Source organism: Podarcis melisellensis (assembly GCF_964234715.1).
Source record: "Podarcis melisellensis genome assembly, chromosome: 4".
Classification (NCBI taxonomy): domain Eukaryota; kingdom Metazoa; phylum Chordata; class Lepidosauria; order Squamata; family Lacertidae; genus Podarcis; species Podarcis melisellensis.
In genome coordinates, this window is record NC_138531.1 from 94,625,358 (window position 1) to 94,651,436 (window position 26,079).

At 44.5% G+C, this 26,079-nt stretch overlaps 1 protein-coding gene across 2 annotated transcripts in view; it reads left to right on the top strand.

Annotated features, from left to right (window-relative positions):
- The first annotated feature begins 12,115 nt into the window (after positions 1-12,115).
- NARS2 (asparaginyl-tRNA synthetase 2, mitochondrial) overlaps positions 12,116-26,079 on the top strand; it is a 41,661-nt gene continuing 27,697 nt past the window's right edge. The window contains exons 1-6 of one of the 2 annotated variants that reach the window (XM_081909954.1): positions 12,116-12,285; positions 14,452-14,630; positions 16,598-16,707; positions 18,028-18,148; positions 20,127-20,267; positions 24,651-24,731. In XM_081909954.1, coding sequence (XP_081766080.1) covers positions 14,487-14,630; positions 16,598-16,707; positions 18,028-18,148; positions 20,127-20,267; positions 24,651-24,731 — 597 coding nt within the window. In that variant the 5' untranslated portion in view covers positions 12,116-12,285; positions 14,452-14,486. Of the gene's footprint in view, positions 12,286-12,508; positions 12,581-14,451; positions 14,631-16,597; positions 16,708-18,027; positions 18,149-20,126; positions 20,268-24,650; positions 24,732-26,079 lie in introns of those variants that run through there. The other variant, XM_081909955.1, reaches the window with a different exon arrangement.

Consider the following 26,079-nt stretch of genomic DNA (forward strand, 5'->3'; position numbering starts at 1 on the left):
GCATCTTCCAATACTTTGCCAACAGGATTCTTGCTGCCGTGGTTGCATACATAAAGAATGTCTTATCCTTCTTTGATACCAATTGGCCGACCATGCCCAAGAGAAAAGCCTCCGGTTTCTTTACAAATGTCCACTTAAGGACTTTCTTAATTTCATTATAGATCATTTCCCAGTAGGCCTTAATCTTTGGGCAGGTCCACCAAAGATGGTAAAAGGTACCTTCAGCCTCATTACATTTCCAACATTTGTTATTGGGCAGATGGTAAATCTTTGCAAGTTTGACTGGGGTCATGTACCACCTATAGATCATTTTCATTATATTCTCTTTCAGGGCATTACATGCCGTAAATTTAACACCAGTGGTCCATAACTGTTCCCAGTCATCAAACATAATGTCATGACCAATATCCTGTGCCCATTTAATCATAGCTGATTTCACTGTTTCATCCTGTGTATTCCATTTCAGCAGCAAATTATACATTTTAGATAAGTTTTTAGTATTGGATTCTAACAGTTCTGTTTCTAACTTTGACCTCTCCTTCTGAAAACCAAGTTTCCTGTCCTGCTTAAACATCTCATTTATCTGACGGTAATGTAACCAGTCTCGAACTTTATGCTTTAGCTTCTCAAAACTTTGTAGCTTCAGTCTTTCGCCATCATATTCTAGAATTTCACAGTACTTAGGCCAATTAGAGTCCATGTTAATTTTTTTCACTGCTTTCGCTTCCATTGGTGACAACCACCTGGGGGTTTTACTTTCCAATAAATCCTTGTATCTATTCCAAACATTATACAATGCTTTCCTGACAATATGGTTCTTAAAACTTTTATACACCTTTACCTTGTCATACCACAAATATGCATGCCAACCAAAACTATTGTCATATCCTTCCAGATCAAGAATGTCTGTGTCTTCAAGAAGTAGCCATTGCTTCAACCAGCAAAAGGCTGCTGATTCATAATAAAGTCTTAAGTCTGGCAGGGCAAAGCCCCCTCTATCTTTTGCATCGGTTAAGATCTTAAATTTTATTCTGGGCTTTTTGCCCTGCCAGACAAATTTAGAGATTGTAATAAACAGATTACGCTAGTAGGACTGCAAGAAGTTCTGTAAGGAGGATTATGCAAAATATTGCAAGGAAGATTATGAAGAGAATTATTAGTTATTGATAATTAAAAGTAATAGAGAAATTAAGAAATGCAGAATAAGTGATAAAGGACGGAAAATCTTCAGAGGTTGTTGATGGAAGTCTAAAATATTGTATAAGATAAGAATTTATGTTAAATTTCATGTTAAATGATTGTTGGAAATGATATGTTAAAAAACATAAAAATGTGTGTATGTGTATATATCTGTATCTATATCTATATCTATCTATCTATCTATCTATCTATCTATCTATCTATCTATGAATGGACCTCCAGAACGAATTAAGTTCTTAACCCGAGGTACCACTGTAACTCTGAAACACAGTTTAACAACACATCATTGTCAGCCAAAGGCCTGCGAAAAATGTTTTCGTCTGGTACCTAAAGATATGTAATGAAGGAGCCAGGTGAGTCTCCCTAGGGAGAGAATGTCACAAGCGAGGAGCCACCACAGAGAAGGGCCATTCTTGTGTTGTTGGCCTCCAGACCTCTCATGGAGGTGGCACACACAAAGGGTGGCCTCAGGTGGCCTCTGACCCCTTGGCACAATCCCTCGCTCAGGGTTCGACTCTGGCAACTGCCCGTGGCTCACCTTCGGCGCTGCAGATGAGGCATTCTTCCTGATTTGCTTGCAAAAAGCTCATGCAGAGGTAAAATTGTATCTGGTCTGCCTTCTGCATTCATTCTGATTACTTTGCAGGGAGGTTGTACGACAATGGGCATTCATTCTTATCTGCTTGTGGGTGTTTACCTGTTAATCATTCGTTCATTCAGTGAATCTCCCCGCTGTCACTCTCCTAATCGCAAAAAGTCTGTTGTTTTTTCAAAGTAGGCTTCTCGCACAAAGGGAAACATTGTTGTTGTTGTTTAGTCGTTTAGTCGTGTCCGATTCTTCGTGACCCCCTGGACCAGAGCACGCCAGGCACTCCTGTCTTCCACTGCATCCCGCAGTTTGGTCAAGCTCATGTTGGTAGCTTCGAGAACACTGTCCAACCATCTCGTCCTCTATCGTCCCCTTTTCCTTGTGCCCTCCATCTTTCCCAACATCAGGGTCTTTTCCAGGGAGTCTTCTCTTCTCATGAGGTGGCCAAAGTATTGGAGCCTCAGCTTCAGGATCTGTCCTTCCAGTGAGCACTCAGGGCTGATTTCCTTCAGAATGGATCAGTTTGATCTTCTTGCAGTCCATGGGACTCTCAAGAGTCTCCTCCAGCACCATAATTCAAAAGCATCAATTCTTTGGCCATCAGCCTTCTTGATGGTCCAGCTCTCACTTCCATACATCACTACTGGGAAAACCATGACTTTTACTATACGGACCTTTGTTGGCAAGGTGATCTCTCTGCTTTTTAAGATGCTGTCTAGGTTTGTCATTGCTTTTCTCCCAAGAAGCAGGCGTCTTAATTTCGTGGCTGCTGTCACCATCTGCAGTGATCATGGAGCCCAAGAAAGTAAAATCTCTCACTGCCTCCATTTCTTCCCCTTCTATTTGCCAGGAGGTGATGGGACCAGTGGCCATGATCTTCGTTGTTTTTTTATGTTGAGCTTCAGACCATATTTTGCACTCTCCTCTTTCACCCACATTAAAAGGTTCCTTAATTCCTCCTCACTTTCAGCCATCAAGGTTGTGTCATCTGCATATCTGAGGTTGTTGATATTTCTTCTGGAAATCTTAATTCCGTCTTGGGATTCATCCAGCCTGATGAACATTAATCCACTTTAATTGTGCAAACCAACATTTCCTAGTATGCATCTGAATCTCTCACACAAGATACTGACAATCCCGAGATGCCCTGATATTCCTATATCTCTTTAGCCATTACTAAACTAGAATTGTGTTTAGTTAATTATGCAGCAGCACCCCCTACAGTTGGGAGGATGAAACACAGATTACCTTTAAGCCCCTAGCCCAAAATAACCCCATAACAAAACCTCAGCCAGCTTGGGCAACCCCAGCTCATGTTGTTGGCATTCCTGCTTTGCTGTGATAGGATTCGAACCCAGATCTCCTTTGCCCAACACTGTAACTCATTATACCACACCGTTTCTGTTGATTTTAAGAGCTTAACATTGCAACCTGGCACATGAAGTAACCCACCTAGGAAACTCTTGCTTCATGGTATTTTGCGGTTTATAAAAAAATAAAGTTCTGCCGCATTATTATTATTATTATTTTAACTTGCAGGAACCATCGGACCTATTTGAAGATGGAGAATACGGTAAAGCATAGATCTTCCCCAATGTCCGGCGAATGTAATACATGCAGGCTTTATTTAGGGAAATAAAGAGAACTTAATGTTCTGCAAAGAGTAGACGGCTAGAAAAATATAGTGTTCCAAATGGAGGTGCGGGGAGAGAGAATATGGTTTAGAAAAATCAAAACAAATCCTGGGAGATAAAATTCTCCATTTGGAATTCTTGGCCATCAACCCATTTTTTTTATATTCTTTCTTTGTGCTGTGCTGCCATCTGTTGAACAGCTTTGCACATTGCCGCCTCTAATATATGGCCATATGAAAAAGGCCCTTTTGCACACTTAGGACTCAACCGCACTTCTGCTGGAGCCACAACTTTCCCCCCGAAAGCCCACTCCATATGGGAGTTGTGATCCCTTCCCTCCAAAATGGTGAGCCCCAGTGTGGGAAAGGCCTGACCCAGCTGTAAATCGAAGACGTCTCCTCCATCACCATTTGGTAGATGGAAGGTTAATTTTCGCCTTCCCATTTCACCTCTCTCCTTTTAGCACCCATCCTTCCTCTCTCCCTCCCTCCCGGTCCCTTTGCTGCCAATCAATAATAATGCCCATTTACACCACAAAGAACTCATAACCCATAACATTCAACAGCCGGAAACACCATAACCAGACACTGGAGAGACCTGTCAGGAGTAAGCATGGACCAATGGTACCAAATAGTATGGGAAACAGCCCTACTAGAAAAATTAACCAATAAACTGAAACTGACATGGGGACAAACAGAAGACACCTTTACCTCAATATGGCTCCCCTTTATCACATACACATTCCAACAAGACAATGACAAAAATCCAACAGCATACAAATCAATATGGCTAACCTGATCCAAAACACCCACTCACACATGAAAACTGTTATGTACTGAAGTTCTCACCCTGGGCCAGCAGGGGGATACTGTAGATAGTTTTCACTCAGGTCTGCCTATTCAAATAAGGAATTGAAAGTGACGTTCAGTGATTGGATAGTTACAGAAAGTTGTTACTGTTGCTTTGTAGTTGAGCTTTATATAAGCAGGTTGGCTGAACCCTTCAGCTCAGTTCTATTCTGGCCTGTTAATAAACAAGCTGTTTGAAGAATCGCTGTGTCGTCTGATGTGTTCACCTGCAACTTAACAAAAACAAAGGCCACCACAGCCAACCACAAATGAACAACCACACCCTAGGCCAACCCCAACCTCTCTCACCACCAAAGGAACACAAGGCGGTTCCCTCATTGTGAGAAGTGAGGTCACAGGGAACCAGACAGAGGGCCTTTTCGGTAGTGGTGCCCGCCCTGTGGAACACCATCCCACCAGATGTCAAGGAAACAAACAACTATCTGCCTTTTAAAAGACACCTGAAGGCAGCCCTGTTTAGGAAAGTTTTTAATATTTAATGCTGGATTGTTTTTAACACTTGATTGGAAGCCTCCCAGAGTGGCTGGGGAAACTCAGCCAGATGGGTGGGATATAAATAATAAATTATTATTATTATTATTATTATTATTATTATTATTATTATTATTATTAGTGAATAGCAGAGAACCCGCATAAGTGACGCTGACACAAAACCCCACATATATTAAGTATAATAGAAACATCGCCACCCAACCCCCCCTCACCTCCCCCCCCACCTCTTTCCCCCCTCTTCTTCCTAATGTCTCAACAAATGAAACTGATCTGTAAAAAATGTTACTTGGGGAAAAGAGAGAAAGAGAGACACATTGGACATACTTTTGTAAACCAATTAAAACTTTAATAAAAACACATTGTGGGCGGCGGGGGGGAACAGTGCCACTTCCTCTACTTTCTGCAAGGTGTCCAAAGCACCCTGTGGACGTTTTGCACGTAACAGAAACATTTGCGGGGCGCGAGCAGAACTCCCCTTGCAGTCACCGGTAGAAAGCCTCTGACGTGTGCATGACCTCCGGGCTCTTACCATAATTCAATCCTAAATATAACGCTTTGCGGTGAATGGTGTCATTCGCCGCACCATACAGACGCAGGCCATGCGGCGAGCACCTTTCGGGAATAGAACGCGGGGCTGAATGCCAGCAATCTAATGCGCTCAGTCGATTCCTCGGGTTAATCAATAAAGGGTGAAACCTAGGGCCGTTTTCTGCGCTCCTTGTGTCTACCCCCCCACCCCCCTTTCTCCCCAGGGAAAGGAGTAACACACACACAAACTTGCCATTCCCACCATCACAGGCATCAGGGATGTGCATACAAATGTGTTTACATTTCTGAGAGTCCCTGGGGGGGTTAGGGTGTCTGTTTGCCTATCACTAATAATAATAATAATAATTTATTATCTCTACCCCGTCCATCTGGCTGGGTTTCCCCAGCCACTCTGGGCAGCTCCCAACAGAATATTAAAAACACGATAAAACATCAAACATTAAAAACTTCCCTAAACAGGGCTGCCTTCAGATGCCTTCTAAAAGTCAGGTAGTTGTTTATTTCCTTGACATCGGAAGGGAAGGTGTTCCACAAGGAGGGCGCCACCACCGAGAAGGCCCTCTGCCTGGTTCTCTGTAACCTCACTTCTTGCAGTGAGGGAATCACCAGAAGGCCCTCAGAGCTGGACCTCAGTGTCTGGGCAGAACAATGGGGGTGGAGATGCTCCTTCAGGTCTACTGGACCGAGGCCGTTTGAGGCTTTAAAGGTCTGCACCAACTCTTTGAATTATGCTCAAAAATGTACTGGGAGCCAATGTAGATCTTTCAGGACTGGTGTTATATGGTCTCAGCAGCCACTCCCAGTCACCAGTCTAGCTGCCACATTCTGGATTAGTTGTAGTTTCCGGGTCACCTTCAAATGTGGCACCACATAGAGTGCATGGCAGTAGTCCAAGCGGGAGATAACCAGAGCATGCACCATCTGGTGAGATGGTCTACGGGCAGGTAGGGTCTCAGCCTGCGTTCCAGATGTCCTCACCATAGGTAAGGTAAAGGTAAAAGGACCCTTGAACGGTTAACTCCAGTCGAATTTGACTGTGGAGTGCTGCACACATCTTGCTTTCAGGCTGAGGGAGCTAACGTTTGTCATGTCCGGGTCATGTGGCAAGCTTGACTAAACCACTACTGGTGCATGAAGGATCGTGGCAAGTGCCAGAGCGCATGGAAATGCCATTTACCTTCCCTCCACAGTAGTACCTATTTATCTACTTGCGCTGGTATGGTTTCAAACAGCTAGGGACAGAGCAACGGGAGCTCATCACCATCACACAGATTAGAACCACCAACCTTATGATCGGCAAGCCCGAGAGGCTCGGTGGTTTAGACCACAGTGCTACCCGCTGTCTCACATGTCTCCAACATACATTTAAAGCACATGACACCCCCCCATAGCATCCTGGGAGCGTTAGGCAAGAGGGTGCTGGGAATGGTAGCTCTGAGGCGCAAGCTACAGATTCAGGATTCTTTGGGGAAAGTCATGTACATTGAATGTGCTCTTATGGGTTCCGGCACTGTGGATCGTGTCCTGAGTCGCTTCCAGTTCTTGGGGTGCTGCGTGCAATGAGGGTGAGAATCCAAGAGAGTGGCTTGCTGAACTAATCAATAAAAAAACAATAATTTTAAGACAACAACCTTAGCTGGCCACTTGGAGTAGCCAGCTCAAACCTCTTCACAAGTGGAGCTTCTCATGTATAGTGGAGGAGAATGAAAGCTTGATGACCAAGTTCCTCCCAAGATGAGAGGAAGTGGACATAGCTAAGCCTGGCAGGACAGCTTACTTTGTGATATTAACCCTTTCATACATTAACTAGACTTAAGCATGAGGCTGGCTTTCCTATGCTTGTTTCACCAAGCCTTTTGTGTCGGCAAAAAAATTCTGCCTGCCATTCCCCTCCCCCCCTTTAATATACTCAGTTCCACACCATATATTTAAAGCAAAGGACCATGGGAACTGTAGTTTAAGGGAATTGTAGTACAAGGGAATTGTTTAAGGGAATTGTAGCATGGTGCAGGGGTTATCAACAGTTGGCCAAGAGCCTGGGAGACCCGAGTTTAAATCCTCACCATGCCCAGAAGTTCCCTGGGTGACCTTGGCCCAGTCACTGTCTCTCAGCCTAACCTACCTCACAGGGTTGTTGTGGGGTTTCAATGAGATGGGGGAAGAACCATGCAAATCACCCTGAGCTCATTGGAGTAAAAAAGACTGAGGGAAAATGTAATGCAATAAACTGAAAAATAGCTCTGTGAGGGGTAAAGGCACTGATTTTAATCAATGTAAGGTATTTGTTATGTACTGAGTTGAATAGGATCCAAAAGGCATCAGTCTGATTGGTCCTAGAACAATAGGGTCCAGAATGCAGCAGTCTGATTGGTCCACAGGAGCCACCCAATCCAGCTCCAGGTGGAAGTGAATCCACAACCTGATTGGCCTACAGGTGAATCCCAGAATTAGCCAATCACGTGGGGCCCATGGTGTAAATAATGTATATAAAGCAGACATTCTGGGGGAACTTCCATTCCTCCTCACCTCTATGAGCTGAATGAAGAGCATGAAATCCACTCCAAGTATATTTCAGTATCATAAGAACATTTTGTATGGCAGTTTCCTGACATCAAGGAGCAGGACTCTGTCTCTGAATACAGTTCGATGCCATTTTGAATCAAGACGAGAGACTGAACGTTTCACAATTGCATGGATTTTAACAACCCATTCCAAGATGGCACTAATTTTACTGGTTTCTTAGAATTCCTGAGGAACACCCGGCACTTCCTGCTCTCTACTCAATATTTCGGGAAGTTGTTTGCTCCTGAGGCATTTGGACACACTTTAAGATATTATAACCAAATTTTGCATGATTGTTCTCAAGATCCTGAGTCAGGTTTCGGTTTCTTTGAATTTCTTGTCAGCACCCGGCACATACTCACCCACCACCCGATAATTATAATAGATAAATTGATAGAGAACAATGCCTACTGGGCTGAAGAACAAACAAATTCAATTTTTGAAAAGTCATTGGGTTAATCTCCCTTTCGTTGGGGTTGGAAAATCCACTATTGAAACAAAGTTGGATTATCAGTTGACCAGATACGGTGTTAATGAAGTCCCACACAGGACGGGATTAGCAGCCAATTGTAAACAAGTTTGCACTAAGTAGCTTATGGATCAACCTGCTCTGCTTCTAAATACTCAGTTCCCCCTTCCAAAATACACAAACGGTTGGTTTTGATTAGCGGGCTAATTCATATCTATGTACCTTTTAACCATCTGCTTTACAGCCAAACGTGCCTTTCAAGCTGGCATCTTTTGACATTCAGAAGTTAACTTCTCGCTTTTAGACAGCAACGTTGTTCAGAAGCTCCTGTCTCTTTTGTAATCATAGAATTGGAGAGCTGGGAGGAACCCAAAGGTCAACTAGTCCAACCCCACTTCAATGCAGGAATCTCAACTAAAGCATCCATGTCACGTGGCCCTCCAACCTTGGGATGTCCACCGTTACTGTTGTGACTGGGCAAGGCCTTCTCAGATTGTATTATATCTGTCTATATCTAGATATACTGTGCAGGGAAATATTTCTGTACAAAACAGCACACGAACTTCAACTATGAGCCTTAGGAGTTAATTCACAGAAACTGCTGTGGTTTTTAGAGATATCCTGGTGTCTAAATGCTCCAAAATTGCCCCAGAATCACAACCCCAGCACGTGTCATGTTTGAGGACTGGGACATTCGCAGGGAAACCAAAGTGCTTGTTTACAAAGCTATTGTACTACCAGCCTTACTGTATGCTTGTGAAACATGGACCACTTATAAACGCCATCTCCAACTCCTCAAAAGATTCCATCAACGGTGTCTCCGAAAATTTTTACACATCACTTGGGAAGACAGGCGAACTAATGCCAGTGTCCCGGAAGAAGCAAAGATCACCTGTGTCGAAGCAATAATTCTTCAACATCAACTTCGTTGAACTGGTCATGTTGTGCGGATGCCTGATTATCGTCTTCCAAAGCAACTACTCTACTCCAAACATAAAAATAGAAAATGTAATGGAAAAGTAAACACATGCCCAGCTTACTAGCTGACCAGGTGAAGATCATGTTAAATATAATTGGTTTAATTCACCCTGAAATGGGAACACCTGTGCCCTGGTGAAAAGGGTTAAAGATGGTCAACAAAAGAGGTTTAAAGACTCTCTGAAGGCAAATCTAAAAAACTGTAGTATAAACACCGACAAGTGGGAAACACTGGCCTGCGAGCGCTCCAGTTGGAGAACAGCCTTTACCAAAGGTGTCAGGGCCTTTGAAGACACTCAAACTCAGGACTCAAGGGAGAAACGTGCTAAGAGGAAGGCACGTTTGGGAAGCCCTCACCATGATCAACTCCCACCCGGAAACCAATGTCCCCACTGTGGAAGGACGTGTGGATCCAGAATTGGCCTCCACAGTCACTTATGGACACACCATTAAGACCACATTCATGGAAGACAATCTTACTTGGCTACGAGAAAGAAGACGACTTGTCATGAACTGACGGGATGGCAAGGAAGGGGGAAAGGATTCCTGGATGTAGCCACAACTGGTAAACACTGGGACAAGCTGAAGATGGAGAAGGGGAGGTTGGGTACTTAGGAGGTACTCACAGGACATCAGAGGATGTCAAAGGAGCAGCTGATAGTTCATGGGAGCCAGAGGAAGTCAACACATCACCAGAACCAAAGGCTCTCCCTTCTCCACAGACATGGCGGGCTCTGAGTCATCAGGAACAGTGGAAAGTGCCCTCCAGGAAATTGAGGTAGGCAAGTAAATACAGCCCAGCTTACCAGGTGAAGATCATGTTAAGTATAATTGGTTTAATTCACACTGAAATGGGAACACCTGTGTCCTGGTGAAAAGGGTGGGGAGATTCCACTGAAAGAGCTCTCTCTGAGCTTTGACTGGTCGATAACTGACTGTTGTTCTCTAGCAGCTAACAGGTGATGAGTCATGTTAAGTTGTGGGTGAACATATCAGACGACACAGCGATTCTTCAAACAGCTCTTCTTTATTCACAGGCCAGAACAGAACTGAACTGAAGGGTTCAGCCAGTCTGCTTATATAGAGCTCCACTACAAAGCAACAGTAACAATCTTTCTGTTACTATCCAATCACTGAACGTCACTTTCAATCCCTTATTTGCATATGTTGACCTGAGTGAAAACTATCTACAGTATCTCCCTGCTGGCCCAGGGTGAGAACTTCAGTACATAACAAGTAACCTTAGATTGGCTGATTAAGATATTGAATTGCACATTCGCTATCTTGGAGGGGTGATGGCTGGTTTTGTTGTTCTTACAGACTCTATGGCATGGGTAGGCAAACTAAGGCCCAGGGCCTGATTTGGCCCGATAGCCTTCTAAATCCAGCCCGCGGACTGTCTGGGAACCAGTGTGTTTTTAAATGAGTAGTTACAGATAGGTAGCCGTGTTGGTCTGCCATAGTCAAAACAAAATAAAAAAAATCCTTCCAGTAGCACCTTAAAGACCAACTAAGTTGGTCTTTCGTGTGCACACGAAAGCTCATACCAAGAACTAACTTAGTTGGTCTTTAAGGTGCTACTGGAAGGAATTTTTTTATTTTGTTTTAAATGAGTAGAATGTGTTCTTTTATTTAAAATGCATCTCTGGGTTATTTGTGGGGCATAGCAATTCGTTCATCCCCACCCCATATAATCCAGCCCCCCACAAGGTCTGAGGGACAGTGGACCAGACCCCTGCTGAAAAAGTTTGCTTTATGGAGTAAACACCTGCAAAAATTTCTCTTCGAAGGAGAGGAAACAGCTCCAGCAGAAATGGAGCCTGGGATGCAGACAAAGAAGTCTGTGTGTGAGAAAGAGCTATGTTTGCCAGCTCTGATTACTTAGGGCTGCCATACTGTCAGGTTTCCCTGGCCATTACTGGGGTTTCAAAGGCAGAATTGATATCTGGGGGAATTTCCGAAAGGCGGTGCTTTGTCCTGGATCATAGAGAAGTCAACCGAAAATTCAGTTTTGGGGCGTTTCTGTTAGGAAAAAAAGCTCAACTTTTGGGGTGTCCTGGCTTTTACTTTTTGACACCCTTAATTATAAGTTTATGTTATTTCTAAGAAGATCCTCAGCCTGTGGTGGATACGCATAAGATATGGAACTGTTTGGATGTATCCTTTACCATTTTTTTAGTTATGTTTAAAGAAAGTCCTGCAAGTAAACTTTTGAATTAAACCTTCACACACACACACACACACACACACACACACACAAAACATATTTGCACTCAAGTTGCAATGCCAGTACGACACAAAATCAATCTGGCAAAAGCAGCTGTGCCAAGCTTTTTTCTCCCTATCTACCAAGCTTGAAAAACGAAAAATAGTGTGTTAAGTTTACCACGCACCATTTCATCCCCCCCTCGCTTCCACCTTCAACCCTATACTAAATACAAAATCGTTTTACATGGAACGCAACTAAGAGACTCTAGGATCGGAGGCGGGGGGGAAGAGATTGCACATTCTTTTGTAATTCAAGAAAATCTTTAATCGAAATTATTTCTGCGGGGGGAAAGCATGCTTAAAATGCTTTTGACGCGCTTAAAGCAGCTCTCCTAACTCTGGCGCGGGCACCGTCCCCATTCTCACGTGGCATTCCCCCAAAAAAACCTCAATGAAAAGGAAAGCAGGCGCTCTGAGCTGCTGGAACTACAGCTCCCGTCATGCACTGCGCTGGAGAGAGCTAGAGACCAAGGGGCAACTTCCGCAAAGAGTTCCCTATCTCCGATGGGCTGAGCTTTTGCAAACCGGCAGCCTCCATTGGCTGCCAGGCGACCCTTCTGGAAGAAGGTGGAAGACGCGGGTGCGCGTTGCATGAGTTTTTGGCATGCTTTGCAGCCGATTGGTCTGCGTGCATCGGGGAGAATTGGGAGCAAGCTGCGGAAAGGGGCAGAGGAGGTGAGTTTGGGGAGGGCTGTGCAAAAGAGGGCTGGGGCAACTCTGAGTGGGTTAGAAGGGCTGTAACTCCGTGGGGCAGCTGTCATGCGTGCAGAAGGGCCCTGTGCAACCCCAAGCAGAGCTGGGAAAGTCTGCCTTCCTAAAACCCCGGAGAATGCTGCCAGCCAGTGCAGGCACTATTGGGATGGGGGGGTTAATGGCAAGGCTCTGCCTAAGGCGCTTTGCGGAGGGCCGCATGCAGCTCGGCGCCAGGGCACCTGCTTTGCATGCAGAAGGTCCCGGGTGCAATAGCCAGGTAGGGTGGCTGGGGGCAAACCCAGGCTGAAAGCCTGGAGAGCGGCTGCCAGTCAGTGCAGGCACTATGGAGGTAGGTGGACCAATGACTAAGCTCTGCCTAAGGCATTTTGCAAAGGGCCGCATGCAACTCAGCGCCAGAACACCTGCTTTGTATGCAGAAGGTCCCGGGTGCAATAGTCAGGTAGGGCGGCTGGGGACAAACCCAGGCTGAAAGCCTGGAGAGTGGCTGCCAGTCAGTGCAGGCACTACGAAGGTAGGTGGACCAATGGTCTGGCTTTGTATAAGGCAGTTTGCTAGGCCTCCTAAAGAGCATTTTGGGGAGAGGGGAGGTTCGGAATAATGGATTTGAAAGCCTGCAGCGGGAAATCTGGAGGGGTTAGTGGTGGGAAAGGGGAGTTTTCCATGCTTACAAATGTGAAAGATCAGAAAAAAGAAAGGCTTCTTTGTGTTGGTGAGGAGATGAGCTTGTTGGCCTCAAATTCGACCCAATATAAATGAGATTTCCCGGCCAAGGCAAGCTCGCACCTCTCACTGCCTGTATGCATACTTATGGCACACATGGAAGAGGCTGAATTATAATTATATTTTGGGAATGATCCATGTTATTATGCAGCTGCCTAGTGTTATACTTCCGGGATGTTTATTCTAAGGGGTGTTCTGGCTTTAAGCAATTTTGCTTGTGTGCACAATAGCCAGGAACGTACGCCAAGATCTACCTAGATATAAATGCACCACTCAGGGTAGCTTGCAGCTTATATATGTGTGTGTGTGTGTGTATTATATATAATATATATAAAATTGCAAGAGGCAGGAGTTAAAATCAGAAAAATCACTTTATTAAGGTCTGCATGAATTAAAGGGTCTTTGGTTCTTTTTTATTCTTTTTTTTGTTACAGTGGTACCTCGGGTTAAGTACTTAATTCATTCATAACCTGAAACTGTTCTTAACCTGAAGCACCACTTTAGCTAATGGGGCCTCCTGCTGCCGCCGCACCACCAGAGCACGATTTCTGTTCTCATCCTGAAGCAAAGTTCTTAACCTGAAGCACTATTTCTGGGTTAGCAGAGTCTGTAACCTGAAGCGCATGTAACCTGAAGCGTATGTAACCCAAGGTACCACTGTATATCCTTTATTGATTTAAAACTTTATAACAAAATGTACAATACATGTTATAGGCAAAATAAAAAATAAATATTATTCATACTTGCTTTGTATACCCATTTGTAATTAAATTTTGTGAGACTTCCCATTTCCCCTTGCGTTCCCAAATTGAATTACCTAAACACGTCCTTAAACTTTACTTTCTCAGTACAGTGGACGCTTGGGTTGCGAATGTGATCCGTGCGGGAAGCACGTTCGCTACCCGCAGTGCCGTGTGTGCGCCCGCACGGGTCACAATTTGGCATTTTTGCACATATGCAAAGTGCGATTTAGCGCTTATGCGCATGCGCTGAAACCCAGTTCTGGTACTTCCAGGTTTGGCGCAGTGCGCAACCCAAAATCGCGCAACCCGAAGCTCTGTAAACCGAGGTATGACTATTATTTAATTTACTATCCATTTTATTTAATAAAATTATCCTATTTGGACACCAAAGCTCAGTCAGTACCTGCCGACAGATTGATCTTTTGACAATGTTCTTTTACATAGACACTATATATGTCCCGCTCTCTGATAAATGTTTCACCTATAACGTCTTGCTGGTAATCTTGCCAGGGTCTTTGGTTCTGAATAGCTATTAGGTCCACAACAGGCAGAGTTCCTAGCTGAGTTCATCGCAGTGTTTGATCATATCAGAAGACCTTTCCCCCCTGTTCACAACTGAGTAACCAAAGGGGTCTTGGGTCTTTCGGGTTTTCGTTTTTTGCAGGGTTGCAAGCGGCTGAAAGAAGGAGCTGAGCGAGGATGTTTGGGGCGCGTTGCGTGCGCCTGGCTCTCCGCCGCTGTTCCTCTGCTCCCTGCCCAAAGCATTCGGCAACTCCCAAACTGCTCCGAGTTCGAGAAGCGCTGGAAGTCCGAGACCCAGCAGGGCAGGACATTAAAGTCCAGGTGGGTACGGCAAGCAAGGGAGAGGGGTAGTTTGGAAGCTTGTTTAGCATCTTGCCACACATTTTTGTTGTTGTTGTTTAGTCGTGTCCGACTCTTCGTGACCCCATGGACCAGAGCACGCCAGGCACTCCTGTCTTTCACGGCCTCCCACAGTTTGGTCAAACTCATGCTGGTAGCTTCGAGAACACTGTCCAACCATCCCGTCCTCTGTCGTCCCCTTCTCCTTGCGCCCTCCATCTTTCCCAACATCAGGGTCTTTTCCAGGGAGTCTTCTCTTCTCATGAGGTGGCCAAAGTATTGGAGCCTCAGCTTCAGGATCTGTCCTTCCAGTGAGCACTCAGGGCTGACTTCCTTCAGAATGGAGAGGTTTGATCTTCTTGCAGTCCATGGGACTCTCAAGAGTCTCCTCCAGCACCATAATTCAAAAGCATCAATTCTTCGGCGATCAGCCTTCTTGATGGTCCAGCTCTCACTTCCATACATCACTACTGGGAAAACCATACATTTACCCTGTCCTTACTCTGAGGAACTCAGGACTATGCATGTTCAGTGCATGTTCAGCTTAGGGTCCCACTCTCTTGGGGCCCCCCAAAAAATTTAAAGGGGAAAAAAACCTGGACGTACATTTCCAAAATATAAGATGAAAAATAAAATAAAACCTACATACAGCAACAGTGTTTTGTGTTGTGTAGCCTCCTATGATGTAAGTCATGGACCCTGCCTGCTAGCCTGCTCCCTAAAATATCACTGTTTCACTCCTTTCTATATATAGGGTGCCTACATTCTGCATGGACTGGTTGCATGTGCAAATGCCTTTAGATACCTATTAGGTCCATAAATTAGCATATAGCATATATTCAACACCAAGGTAAAGGTAAAGGGACCCCTGACCATTAGGTCCAGTCATGGACGACTGGGTGAGCTCCCATTGCTCGGTCCCAGCTCTTGCCAACCTAGCAATTCAAAAGCACATCAAAGTGCAAGTAGATAAATAGGTACTGCTCCAGCGGGAAGGTAAACGGCGTTTCCGTGCGCTGCTCTGGTTTGCCAGAAGCAGCTTAGTCATGCTGGGCACATGACCTGGAAACTGTACGCCTGCTCCCTCGGCCAATAAAGCGAGATGAGCACCGCAACCCCAGAGTTGTCCGCGACTGGACCTAATGGTCAGGGGTCCCTTTACCTTTACAGGTCAGGGGTCGGCAAGGTTTACCTTGCCTGGGTCAGTTCACTCCAGCAGAGATCTCTCCGTGGGCCAGAGTGAGCTTGCGCCCCCGCAATTTCCTGTGCCTGTGCAGACGCGATTTTCGGCACCACAGAAGCGAGTCGCCACGCTGCACAGTTTAGCACAGTGCCAAGCGGGCAGCTCGGTTCGGGGGTGGCTCATGGGCTAGTGAAACGCCCCCCGTCGCCCGCTAGTGGCCCATGGGCCTTAGGTTGCTGACTCCTGCTACAAACGAATGTGGCTGTTCTTGATTTCCCCAGGGTCATAGCTAGGTCCTTCTTCGCTAATAGAAAAAGACAGTCACGGAGCTGAGAAATTGTACAAAACAAATGAAATACCGTGAAAATCCCTGAAACGAGAAGCAATCGACTATAAATATTATCTTGTGGAAATCAACTAAAAATTAAAAAGCTTAAGGGGGGGAAATTTAGTAAAACCTAAAATAGAATTTTGGTCTTTTAAAGTTTATGATTTTTCTATTTCCTTCTGAGGAAACAGAATAGTTCAGTGAAACGAGGTTTGTAGCCGGTGTGTCCCGTTAAGGCTTTGTTCTATTTTAGGATTTTCTATTTTTTTTCCCTTAAGCTTTTTGATTTTTAGTTGATTTCCACAAGATAATATTTATAGTCGATTGCTACTTGTTTCAGGGACTTTCACGGTATTTCATTGGTCCTTCGCTGGCTTGCCAGGAAGGCTGAAGAAATGTCTGATTCAAGCTTCCCTTCTCTCTCTCCTCTGCTTCCAGGGTTGGGTCCGTTCTGTTCGCTCCCAGAAAGACGTTCTGTTTGTTCACATGAACGATGGCTCCTCGTTGGAGAACCTGCAGGTGGTCGCTGACCCAGGATTGGGACCCAGGTTGGCAGAACTTGCTGAATTGGGGCCCATTGCCCATGCATGTAGCCAGTTGACAACTGAGAATGGGCTGTGCCCACTTCAGGTTTTAAGTGGGGGTTTCGAGTTTTTTAGTGGGTGTCGTTCTGGAGTGAATATTTTGAATAATTTCTTTTAGGTAACTGACAGGTGGGAAATCAGAAATTCTTGTTTATTTTTTTCTTTCTCTTCTATTTTTTATCCTTTTGGTTCTTTATCCCCCCCCCCCATTTTTTCCATTTTTACTTAAAACTTGAAGCAATAACAATATTTCAAATATAAAAAAGCATGCAATTAATATAGACTCCCCTTCCCCACCCCTGCATTTTATTACATTCTTTTCCACTACATACAGTGGTACCTCGGGTTAAGTACTTAATTCGTTCTGGAGGTCCGTTCTTAACCTGAAACTGTTCTTAACCTGAAGCGCCACTTTAGCTAATGGGGCCTCCTGCTGCCGCTGCACGATTTCTGTTCTCATCCTGAAGCAAAGTTCTTATCCCGAGGTACTATTTTTGGGTTAGCGGAGTCTGTAACCTGAAGCATATGTAACCTGAAGCGTATGTAACCCGAGGTACCACTGTATTCTGATTTCTCCCTAGAGTTGCTGTATTTCAAAAAGTAAAAACCAGGACACTCCAAAAGTTGTTGAACTTTTTAATCTATCTGTCTATCTATCTATCTGTCTGTCTATCTATCTATGGAATGCCCTCCCATCAGATGTCAAGGAAATAAACAACTATGCGACTTTTAGAAGACATCTGAAGGCAGCCCTGTTTAGGGAAGTTTTTAATGTTTGAAGTTTTATTCTGTTTTTAATGTTATGTTGGAAGCCACCCAGAGTGTACCTATTTATCTACTTACACTGGCATGCTTTCAAACTGCTAGTTTGGCAGGAGCTGGGACAGAGCAACGGGAGCTCAACCCGCTGCCAGGATACGAACCGCTGTCCTTCCAACCGGCAAGCCCAAGAGGCTGTGGTTTACACCTCAGTGCCACCCGTGTCCCCCCCCCCTCCCGCTTAGATAATTTATGCCACCTATATATCATTTTCATTAAAAAATTCCTTCAGTGTAACATGTGGTAAATTTTAAATCTTTTTTTCATAGTTTTTCCCAGGTTCCTTAGATGTTTTCTCTTTCTCTCTTTGCTTTTGTTTTTCTTAGATTAGTTTCTCTTATTTTATCGTGTTATGAAAAAGCTTTAAAAAAATCTCATTTATTTATTTTTAAAAATTATGCACAGTATGAAAATGGCCTGCGTGTCATAAATTCACATTATGAGCAATTGATTGCCTTCCCCCAGCGATCTGACGTTTGGAAGTTCTGTCGAAGTCCAAGGGAAACTGATAAAAAGTCCTCATAAACGTCAAAATGTCGAGCTGGCTGCAGAGAACATTCGTGTGGTGGGCCCTTGCGATGTCCTGGTAAGTGCAACGTAATTTTTAAATTAAATTTTCTGTTTTACAATTGTAAGTATTCATTTTTACATCCTTAAGATACTAATGATTTCCCTTCTTCTCTTTCCATGGTTCATTTTACATATAAATCCCTTCATATTTTACAGAAACTGTACAATTCAACATTCCGTTCTTACATCCATCGTAACTCATTTACACCGTTGAGTTTATCTTCATGCTGCCAATGTTTTCAGCTGTACACAGTTATTTCCCACGTACTCAATAAACGTTTTCTAATCTTCCCTAAACGTTTTTTCAATTTATTATGAATCATTTCCCAATACTCTTTTACAAGTCCACCACATAGAAAATCTGCAGCAATAAGTGCAACTGCAGGATATGCCTGGTTTATAAATTTGTGCTTTTTCATCATCGTAGGAAACTCAAGCTGCAACCTGATGCCTGTTTCCCTGGGAGTCAACCTCGTTAAACACAGCAGGACTTATTTTGGAGAGATTTTTTACAGGATTACAGCTGATAAGCCATATTTTAAACTGTACAGGTGTTCTCTTTGGTTTTCTCAGGGTATATTATTTGAAATGGTTGTGGCTCAGGGGTACAGCGTCTGAGTGACCTCCCAGCCTGCTGGTCAGTGTGCTGAAAGAGCTGATCAGAATAGATTCAAATTAAGGGTGAATAAACATGAGCTTATAAACATGATCACTGCAGATGGTGAGAGCAGCCACGAAATTAAAAGACGCCCGCTTCTTGGGAGAAAAGCAATGACAAACCTAGACAGCATCTTAAAAAGCAGAGACATCACCTTGCCAACAAAGGCCCGTATAGTTAAAGCTATGGTTTTCCCAGTAGTGATGTATGGAAGTGAAAGCTGGACCATAAAGAAGGCTGATCGCCGAAGAATTGATGCTTTTGAATTATGGTGCTGGAGGAGACTCTTGAGAGTCCCGTGGACTGCAAGAAGATCAGACCTATCCATTCTGAAGGAAATCAGCCCAGAGTACTCACTGGAAGGACAGATCCTGAAGCTGAGGCTCCAATACTTTGGCCACCTCATGAGAAGAGAAGACCCTCTGGAAAAGACCCTGATGCTGGGAAAGATGGAGGGCGCAAGGAGAAGGGGAGGACAGAGGACGAGATGGTTGGACAGTGTTCTCGAAGCTACCAGCATGAGTTTGACCAAACAGCGGGAGGCAGTGGAAGACAGGAGTGCCTGGCGTGCTCTGGTCCAGGGGTCATGAAGAGTCGGACACGACCAAATGACTAAACAACAACAAACATGAGCTTGTTGAGTTTTATGGCTCAGAAATTATTTCTCCTTTTTTGGTGAATATTTCCTTTGCCTTCATTTCAGAGATTTCTATCCCGCCTTTCAAGACATAGTTTTCTCAAGCTCACAACAAATATAAAACTATTTTCAAATAGCAAACATCCATATCTAAACTATTAAAAACTAACACAAAAGCAGCAATGAGACCAGCAAATCAATACAGGAGTGACAGAATCATGATTAAAAAATAGATATTTAAAACAAGAGGATCATTAATTGAAAATCCAGTCCATCTTCCCTCCAAACTGGCCCTGAGTGTGATTGTTTCCTCTTACACCACGTTGATTGTTTTACTTCTTAGATGGGACCACCTCTGATAATGATTATAGTCTCTAATAATGATTCTTACTCAGAAATAATGGATAATTATTGTTGGATCTTTAGATGAGGATTTACGGTATATCAGTTACTGTAAGATGCTTTGCGAAGGGAGCTATAGCTATGTAAGTAAATTCAATCAAATTTTTACGGCAGAATTCCCAGCTGCCTAGAAATAAATGTTTTCGGAAAGTTGAAGGTTGAGGTTCTTTTTTCCCCCTTTTCCTTGTTAATCACTCATTTTGCCCATCTGTCCATGCCGCCTTTTCTACTAAGGGACGCAAGTGAGTTGTAAAGTTGAGCTTACTCTGCCGTCTCTTCCTTGCTTCCCCCATCCAGGCATTCCCACTGAAGTACAAAACACATCACCCACTGGATTACCTCAGGCAGTTCCCTCACATCCGATGCAGAACCAATTCCTTGGGCGCTCTCCTGAGACTCCGCAGCGAAGCCACAGCTGCAATTCACTCCTTTTTCAAGGTACCCCGTGTGGGATGTGATATGTAGATAGCAGTCAAGTACAACATTCCTTGTTTTCCTAGAGTGGACATGCAAAGGGATGTTTGGTCCAGCCAGTCGAAAACTTCCTGTTTCCTCCTGACTGGGATGTGCTTCCTTTGCATGTGACTAGAGGTGAGTGTGACCTTACCTGCCCAGGTAACAAGAAGGCAAGGCACGCGGCACACTTCCTTGTTTTCAATGCTTGCTCTCTGACGTTCTCCATCGCTGGACCAGGATCTTTTTAGCTAGAGATGCTCTGTTGGCTTTCAGCCAACAGAGGACAAAGGAACTATCTCCATATGGGATAGATTCCACATGTATATACTCTGTAACTAAGTCTGCCTTCATGGATCCATCTGTGAACTGAATGTGTGAGTAAACATCTTTTATATACCGTGTATTGGATGAGGTTTTTCGACACAAAAGGCCTCCAGCACAGATTCGCATTGCAGTCCAGTTCTCCAGCTGATCCACTCAAGAAGAGAATCTTGCAGATATAATGCTGTGTCTAGGAGACGGTGTATAGGAGACAGTGCTTCAAATTTAGAACATCAGGAGTGCCAGGGGTCTCGCTTATGAAGCCTGGAGGAGCTCCTCTCTGAAGTCCCCAATGTGCATGTTAATTTTGTGTAGCCAGCGGTGAGGAAATGCTTTCTGCACGTGCTCAAAGACACTCTTCAGACCTAAGAATTTACCCAGATCATGCTGATTTGCCTCATAAATCAGGAAAGGTAAAGCTGCAAGGTTTGGCTCAAGTGAATCCAATTGAATCACTTGAGCCGAACCTTGCAGCTAGCCGGAGCTTGCACCTGCAGTGTGCATTGATGAAGAGTGTCTTTGAGCACGTGCAGAAGGCATTCCCTCTCCAGCTGATCCAGCCACAACCTTACCTGCCTCACACCTGACCTCACATCCTCAGGTGTGTGGGGAGGTCAGCATGGTTTTGGGGAAAATGACATCTCTAACGAAGGGACTACTTTTCATTAGTTTATGATTGGCATGTATTTTGATATGTATTATTTCTTTTAAGTAGTTTAAAGGGTGCAAGGTTATAGGATGATATTAAAACAAATACAGAACAACAAATATAAACAGCTGTTAACGCAACAAACAACAACAACAGTATGTAAAGAAGATCACACATGGGTGAGGGGAAGCAACGGGTTTAGGGGGAGGGAGGTGAGGGCATTAATTGAAAAATGGTTAAAGATATATATGGGACCTAAGAGATTAAGAATAAGGAACCAAAGAAGGAGACAAATATTAAGGAATAGTAAAATAAGGGCATCTGAGAAGAATCAGTACAAACAAAAATATGAGACTCAAGGTTTTGTTATATACTGTTTTGTCTTGGATGTGAAGTCTTCTGTTGTAAAGATTACACATAAAATGAATGAAGTGTTACTGATATATGTATTATTTTCCCCCAGAAATCTTCCTTCTTCTTTGGCGATCACTCGTAGCCGATTAAGATTGTCTTCCATAAACACGATATTTACAGTGACTCCGTAAGTAAATCTTTCTCTCTTGCGTCCTGAGTTCGAGCGTCTTCAAAGCCCATGACACCTTTGGTAAAGGCTGTTCTCCAATTGAAGTGCTCGCAAGCCAGTGTTTCCCAGTTATCGGTGTTTATACTATATATATTTTAGATTTGCCTTGAGAGAGTCTTTAACCTTTTTTGTTGACCACCAGCATTACGCTTTCCATTTTTAAGTTCAGAATAGAGTTGTTGCTTTGGAAGACGATCATCAGGCATCCGCACAACACGACCAATTCATTGAAGTTGATGTTGAAGAATCATTGCTTCAACACTGGTGATCTTTGCTTCTTCCAGTACACTGGCATTAGTTCGCCTGTCTTCCCAAGTGATGTGAAAAATTTTTTGTAGACAGTATGCAGTCTCTGACCACTGGGTGGCAGTATTTGCGTGTTTATTACTTCAGATGGATAAAAAACTGTTTTTTAAAAAATTTCTTCATTTAGTTTTCAAAAGTTTGCGGCACAGTGGCAGCAGGAGGCCCCATTAGCTAAAGTGGTACCTCAGGTTAAGAACAGTTTCAGGTTAAGAACAGATGTCCGGAACGAATTAAGTTCTTAACCCGAGGTACCACTGTATTAAGGTGTCATTGGCTTTGAAGACCCTCAAACTCAGGACAAAAGGGAGAGACGTGTTAAGAGGAAGCCACAGTTGGCAAACCCTCACCGTGATCAACTCCGGCCAACAAACCTATGTCCCCACTGTGGAAGGATGTGCGGATCCAGAATTGGCCTTCACAGTCACTTGCGGACTCACTGCTAAGATCGTGTTCATGGAAGACAATCTTACTTGGCTATGAGTGATCGCCTAAGAAGGAGGAATAATGGCCTTGACTCTATAAGGCTTTGCCAGGTCTCCTAGAGATTTCTCTGCAGGCAGATTCTGTGCTTGCATAGGGAAGTATCCTTGAATTGTAGAGTTGGAATCGATACACACAAAAAATATTTTTTTCTTTATGCTAAATTTCTCCACGTTGTTGAGGTTGGGGGTTGGTAATCAAAGCATTCAAAATGTCTCCAGTGCAAAAAAATAAAAAAAATCAACTAACCCTAACCCAACTAAAGGATCATAGCAAGAAAAATTGATGGACTATGCAGAACTGGCAAAACTGACATACAAGCTATGGGACAAGGATAACTGTGACTTTAAGGATGAATGGGAACCCTTTACAAAGTATCTGAAGACGCAACAAAGCGAACTGGACTCCTTGGCAGGTTTTGAATAAACATTCACAAACATTTTATTGATAATAATCAGCTAAATAGTTTGGGGATCTATACAACTTTGTAACATGCAGAAAACAGCATTTTTAGAGAAATCAAAGACTGGAACTGAGGGAAGCCGGGGGGTGGGGTTCTGTGGGGGGAGGGAGGGGAGGGAGGAAAAATGCGGGGGTGAAACAAGGATGATACGTTTTTGGATAATATGTCTTGTTATAATTTTGAATAAAAAAACAAAAAACAAAGTTAACTTTAATAAATCAAAGCCAAATGCAGATTGATGGGGTGGGGCTGATTTGCAAGGAGTGACCAGAGAGAGGCCTGTTTGCATTTATTTGTAAGTCCCAGGGGAGACATAGAAGTGGACTTCCTCTGGGAAGTTATTCCAGAGTCCTGGCAAAGCTGCATTTAAAATCCAGCCTCTCTCCACTGATGGGTCTGTCTCCCTTGGCACACAAAAAAGCCCTGCTGGATCAGGCTCCATCTCGTCCTACATCCTGTTTTTAATAATAGCCAGCAGGATGATTCCGGGAAGCCTGAGGCCATTTGGCTGCAAACCACGGTGGCTAAATGGAGCCTCCAGCTTTAATGGCAGTCTACCTCTGAATTGCTGTCTACTGATGATAAACAATGGGGGAGAACGTAAGAAGGGCCGTGATGGATTAGACCAAAGACCTCCCTAGTCTCATATCCTCTTGCCTTCTTTAAATTACCGTATTTTTCGCTCCATAGGACACACTTTTCCCCTCTTAAAAACTAAGGGAGAAAGTCTGTCCATCCTATGGAGCGAATGCAGGGGGGAGGCAGGTAGGAAAAGCCCCCAAGAGCCGCACACAAGCTTTGCGCAGCTCTTGTGGGCTTTTCCCCAGGAGGGAGAAGGGACCGCCGCTCCCCGACCTGTTCTGGGGGCTGGGGTCCCCCACCCAAGCCCCGTGGCTAAAAAGGAGAAGCCTGAAGCCTCCGGAGCGCAGCGCGAACTGCCGCTGCGCTCCGGGGGCTTCAGGCGGCTATCCGCAAGCCTTCCGAGCGCAGCAGGAGTTCCCGCTGCGCTCCGAAGGCTTGCTGATAGCTGCCTGGAGAGCGGGAGGGGTCGGTAAACACCAATCACTCTTGCTCTCCAGGCTTCGCTTCGCTGGAGAGGCGCTGCACAGTTTTCCCTCTCTGCGCAGCACACCTTCAGCGAAGCGGGAGGAGAAATGGAAGGGGCTCCATTTCTCCTACCGCTTTGCTGAAGGGACGCTGCGCAGAGAGGGGGAGAATTTTTTCCCCCTCTTCTCCCCTCCCTATGGTCCGGTGCATCCTATAGAGCGAAAAATATGGTATATTTCTCTTCCACCCTACCTCCAAGGAGCTCAAGGGGACGTATGTACATGGTTTCTCCCCCCTCCTCATTTAATCCCCACTGCAACCCTGAGAGGTAGGTTAGCCTGAGAGTTGAGAGGCTGGCCCACGTTTATCCAGTAAGCTTTGTGGGTGAGTGGGGATCTGAACTCGGGTCCCAATACTCTAATATGCCACGTTCAGTCTTATATCTGGGCAGACACTCAAGTCGTCCATCGGTAACTTGTAACTTTTCCCCCTTCTCAAATCACTTTTTATTTTTAGGAGAACGGATATTTGCATGTTCACACGCCGATAATTACTTCAAACGACTGTGAAGGAGCCGGGGAAATCTTTCAAGTAGAGGTAAGGCCCTTGATAATTCAGCAATAAATAAGCCAGAATCAGGGAGTTGGAAGGGACCCCCAAGGGTCATCTAGTCCAACCCCCTGCAATTCAGGTATCTCAACTAAAGCATCCCTGACAGATGGCCACCCAGCCTATTTGGGGACCGACTTTTTCTTCTTGCTTCCTTCTTTTTTTTGCCTGAGGAGCCACATTCTCTCTTGGTACAGGATCCCCAAACCCCATCTGACTGTCAGCATCGCCCTTGAGCCAGTGCCACGAACTGGACTCATCTACTTCAGCCCCGACTGGGCTAGGCGAGCTGGGTAGCACTTCCAGAGACCACCTTCTGGACAGGAACAGGTCAAAGTGCTGTGGACTCACAGCTTAGAGTTGTGAGCACCGGATTCACTCCCACAAGAAGACAGTCGTCGCACAGCAGAGTCTAGCAGAGTATATAAACGACTTGGAGAGCAGCTCTGTAGAATATCTTCTTTATTCTATCTACAACAACTATACAACTATATACAGAGCTTAATGAGGTCTAAGCATAAATGAATGCTGCACTGCACTGAGTGTCTGCAGCTGCTCTTAGCAGCAACCTTATCTCTAGACACAATCTCTAACACTCAGTCTCTCTCTCTCCGACACACTGACTGACTGACTGGCTGACTTGACTTGGTGCTGGAGTAGAATAAGTAGAGAGCAGAACACGCCTCCTCCTCTCTGGAGAGTCATCAGAGATCATCAGGAGATTCTTGGATATGGGAGGGGTGAAATCTCCTCACTGACTTGTTACATGTGCAGAAGATTTCCTCATTTTTTGTTTAGTCTTTGTGCAAATAATAATAATAATAAATTCTTTATATCCCACCCTCCCCAGCCGAAGCTAGGCTCAGAGCAGCTGGCAACAGTAAAAATAACAGTTTACATAAAATCACAATCAATGAATTAAAATACATTCTAAAATCAATTCATTCTAAAATCAATTCAGAGTCAAATTAATGGCAACCATTGGGCTAGAGATTCTATGAGGGATTACAGAAGGAGGGGGTCAGACTGCCTTGGCCAAAAGCCTGGTGGAACAGCTCTGTCATGCAGGCCCTGCAGAAAGATATCAAGTCCCACAGAGCCCTAGTCTCTTGTGACAGAGCGTTCCACCAGATGGCCGAAAAAGCCCTGGCTCTGGTTGAGGCCAGCCTAACCTCCCTGTGGCCCGGGATCTCCAAGATGTTTTTATTTGAAGACTGTAAGGTCCTCCATCGGACATCCCAGGAGAGGCGGTCCCGTAAGTAGCCTGTGTGTATGTGTGATTCCCACCAGCAACAGTGTCACACGACAAACTGGTTTTGAAACATAGGGAAGCATC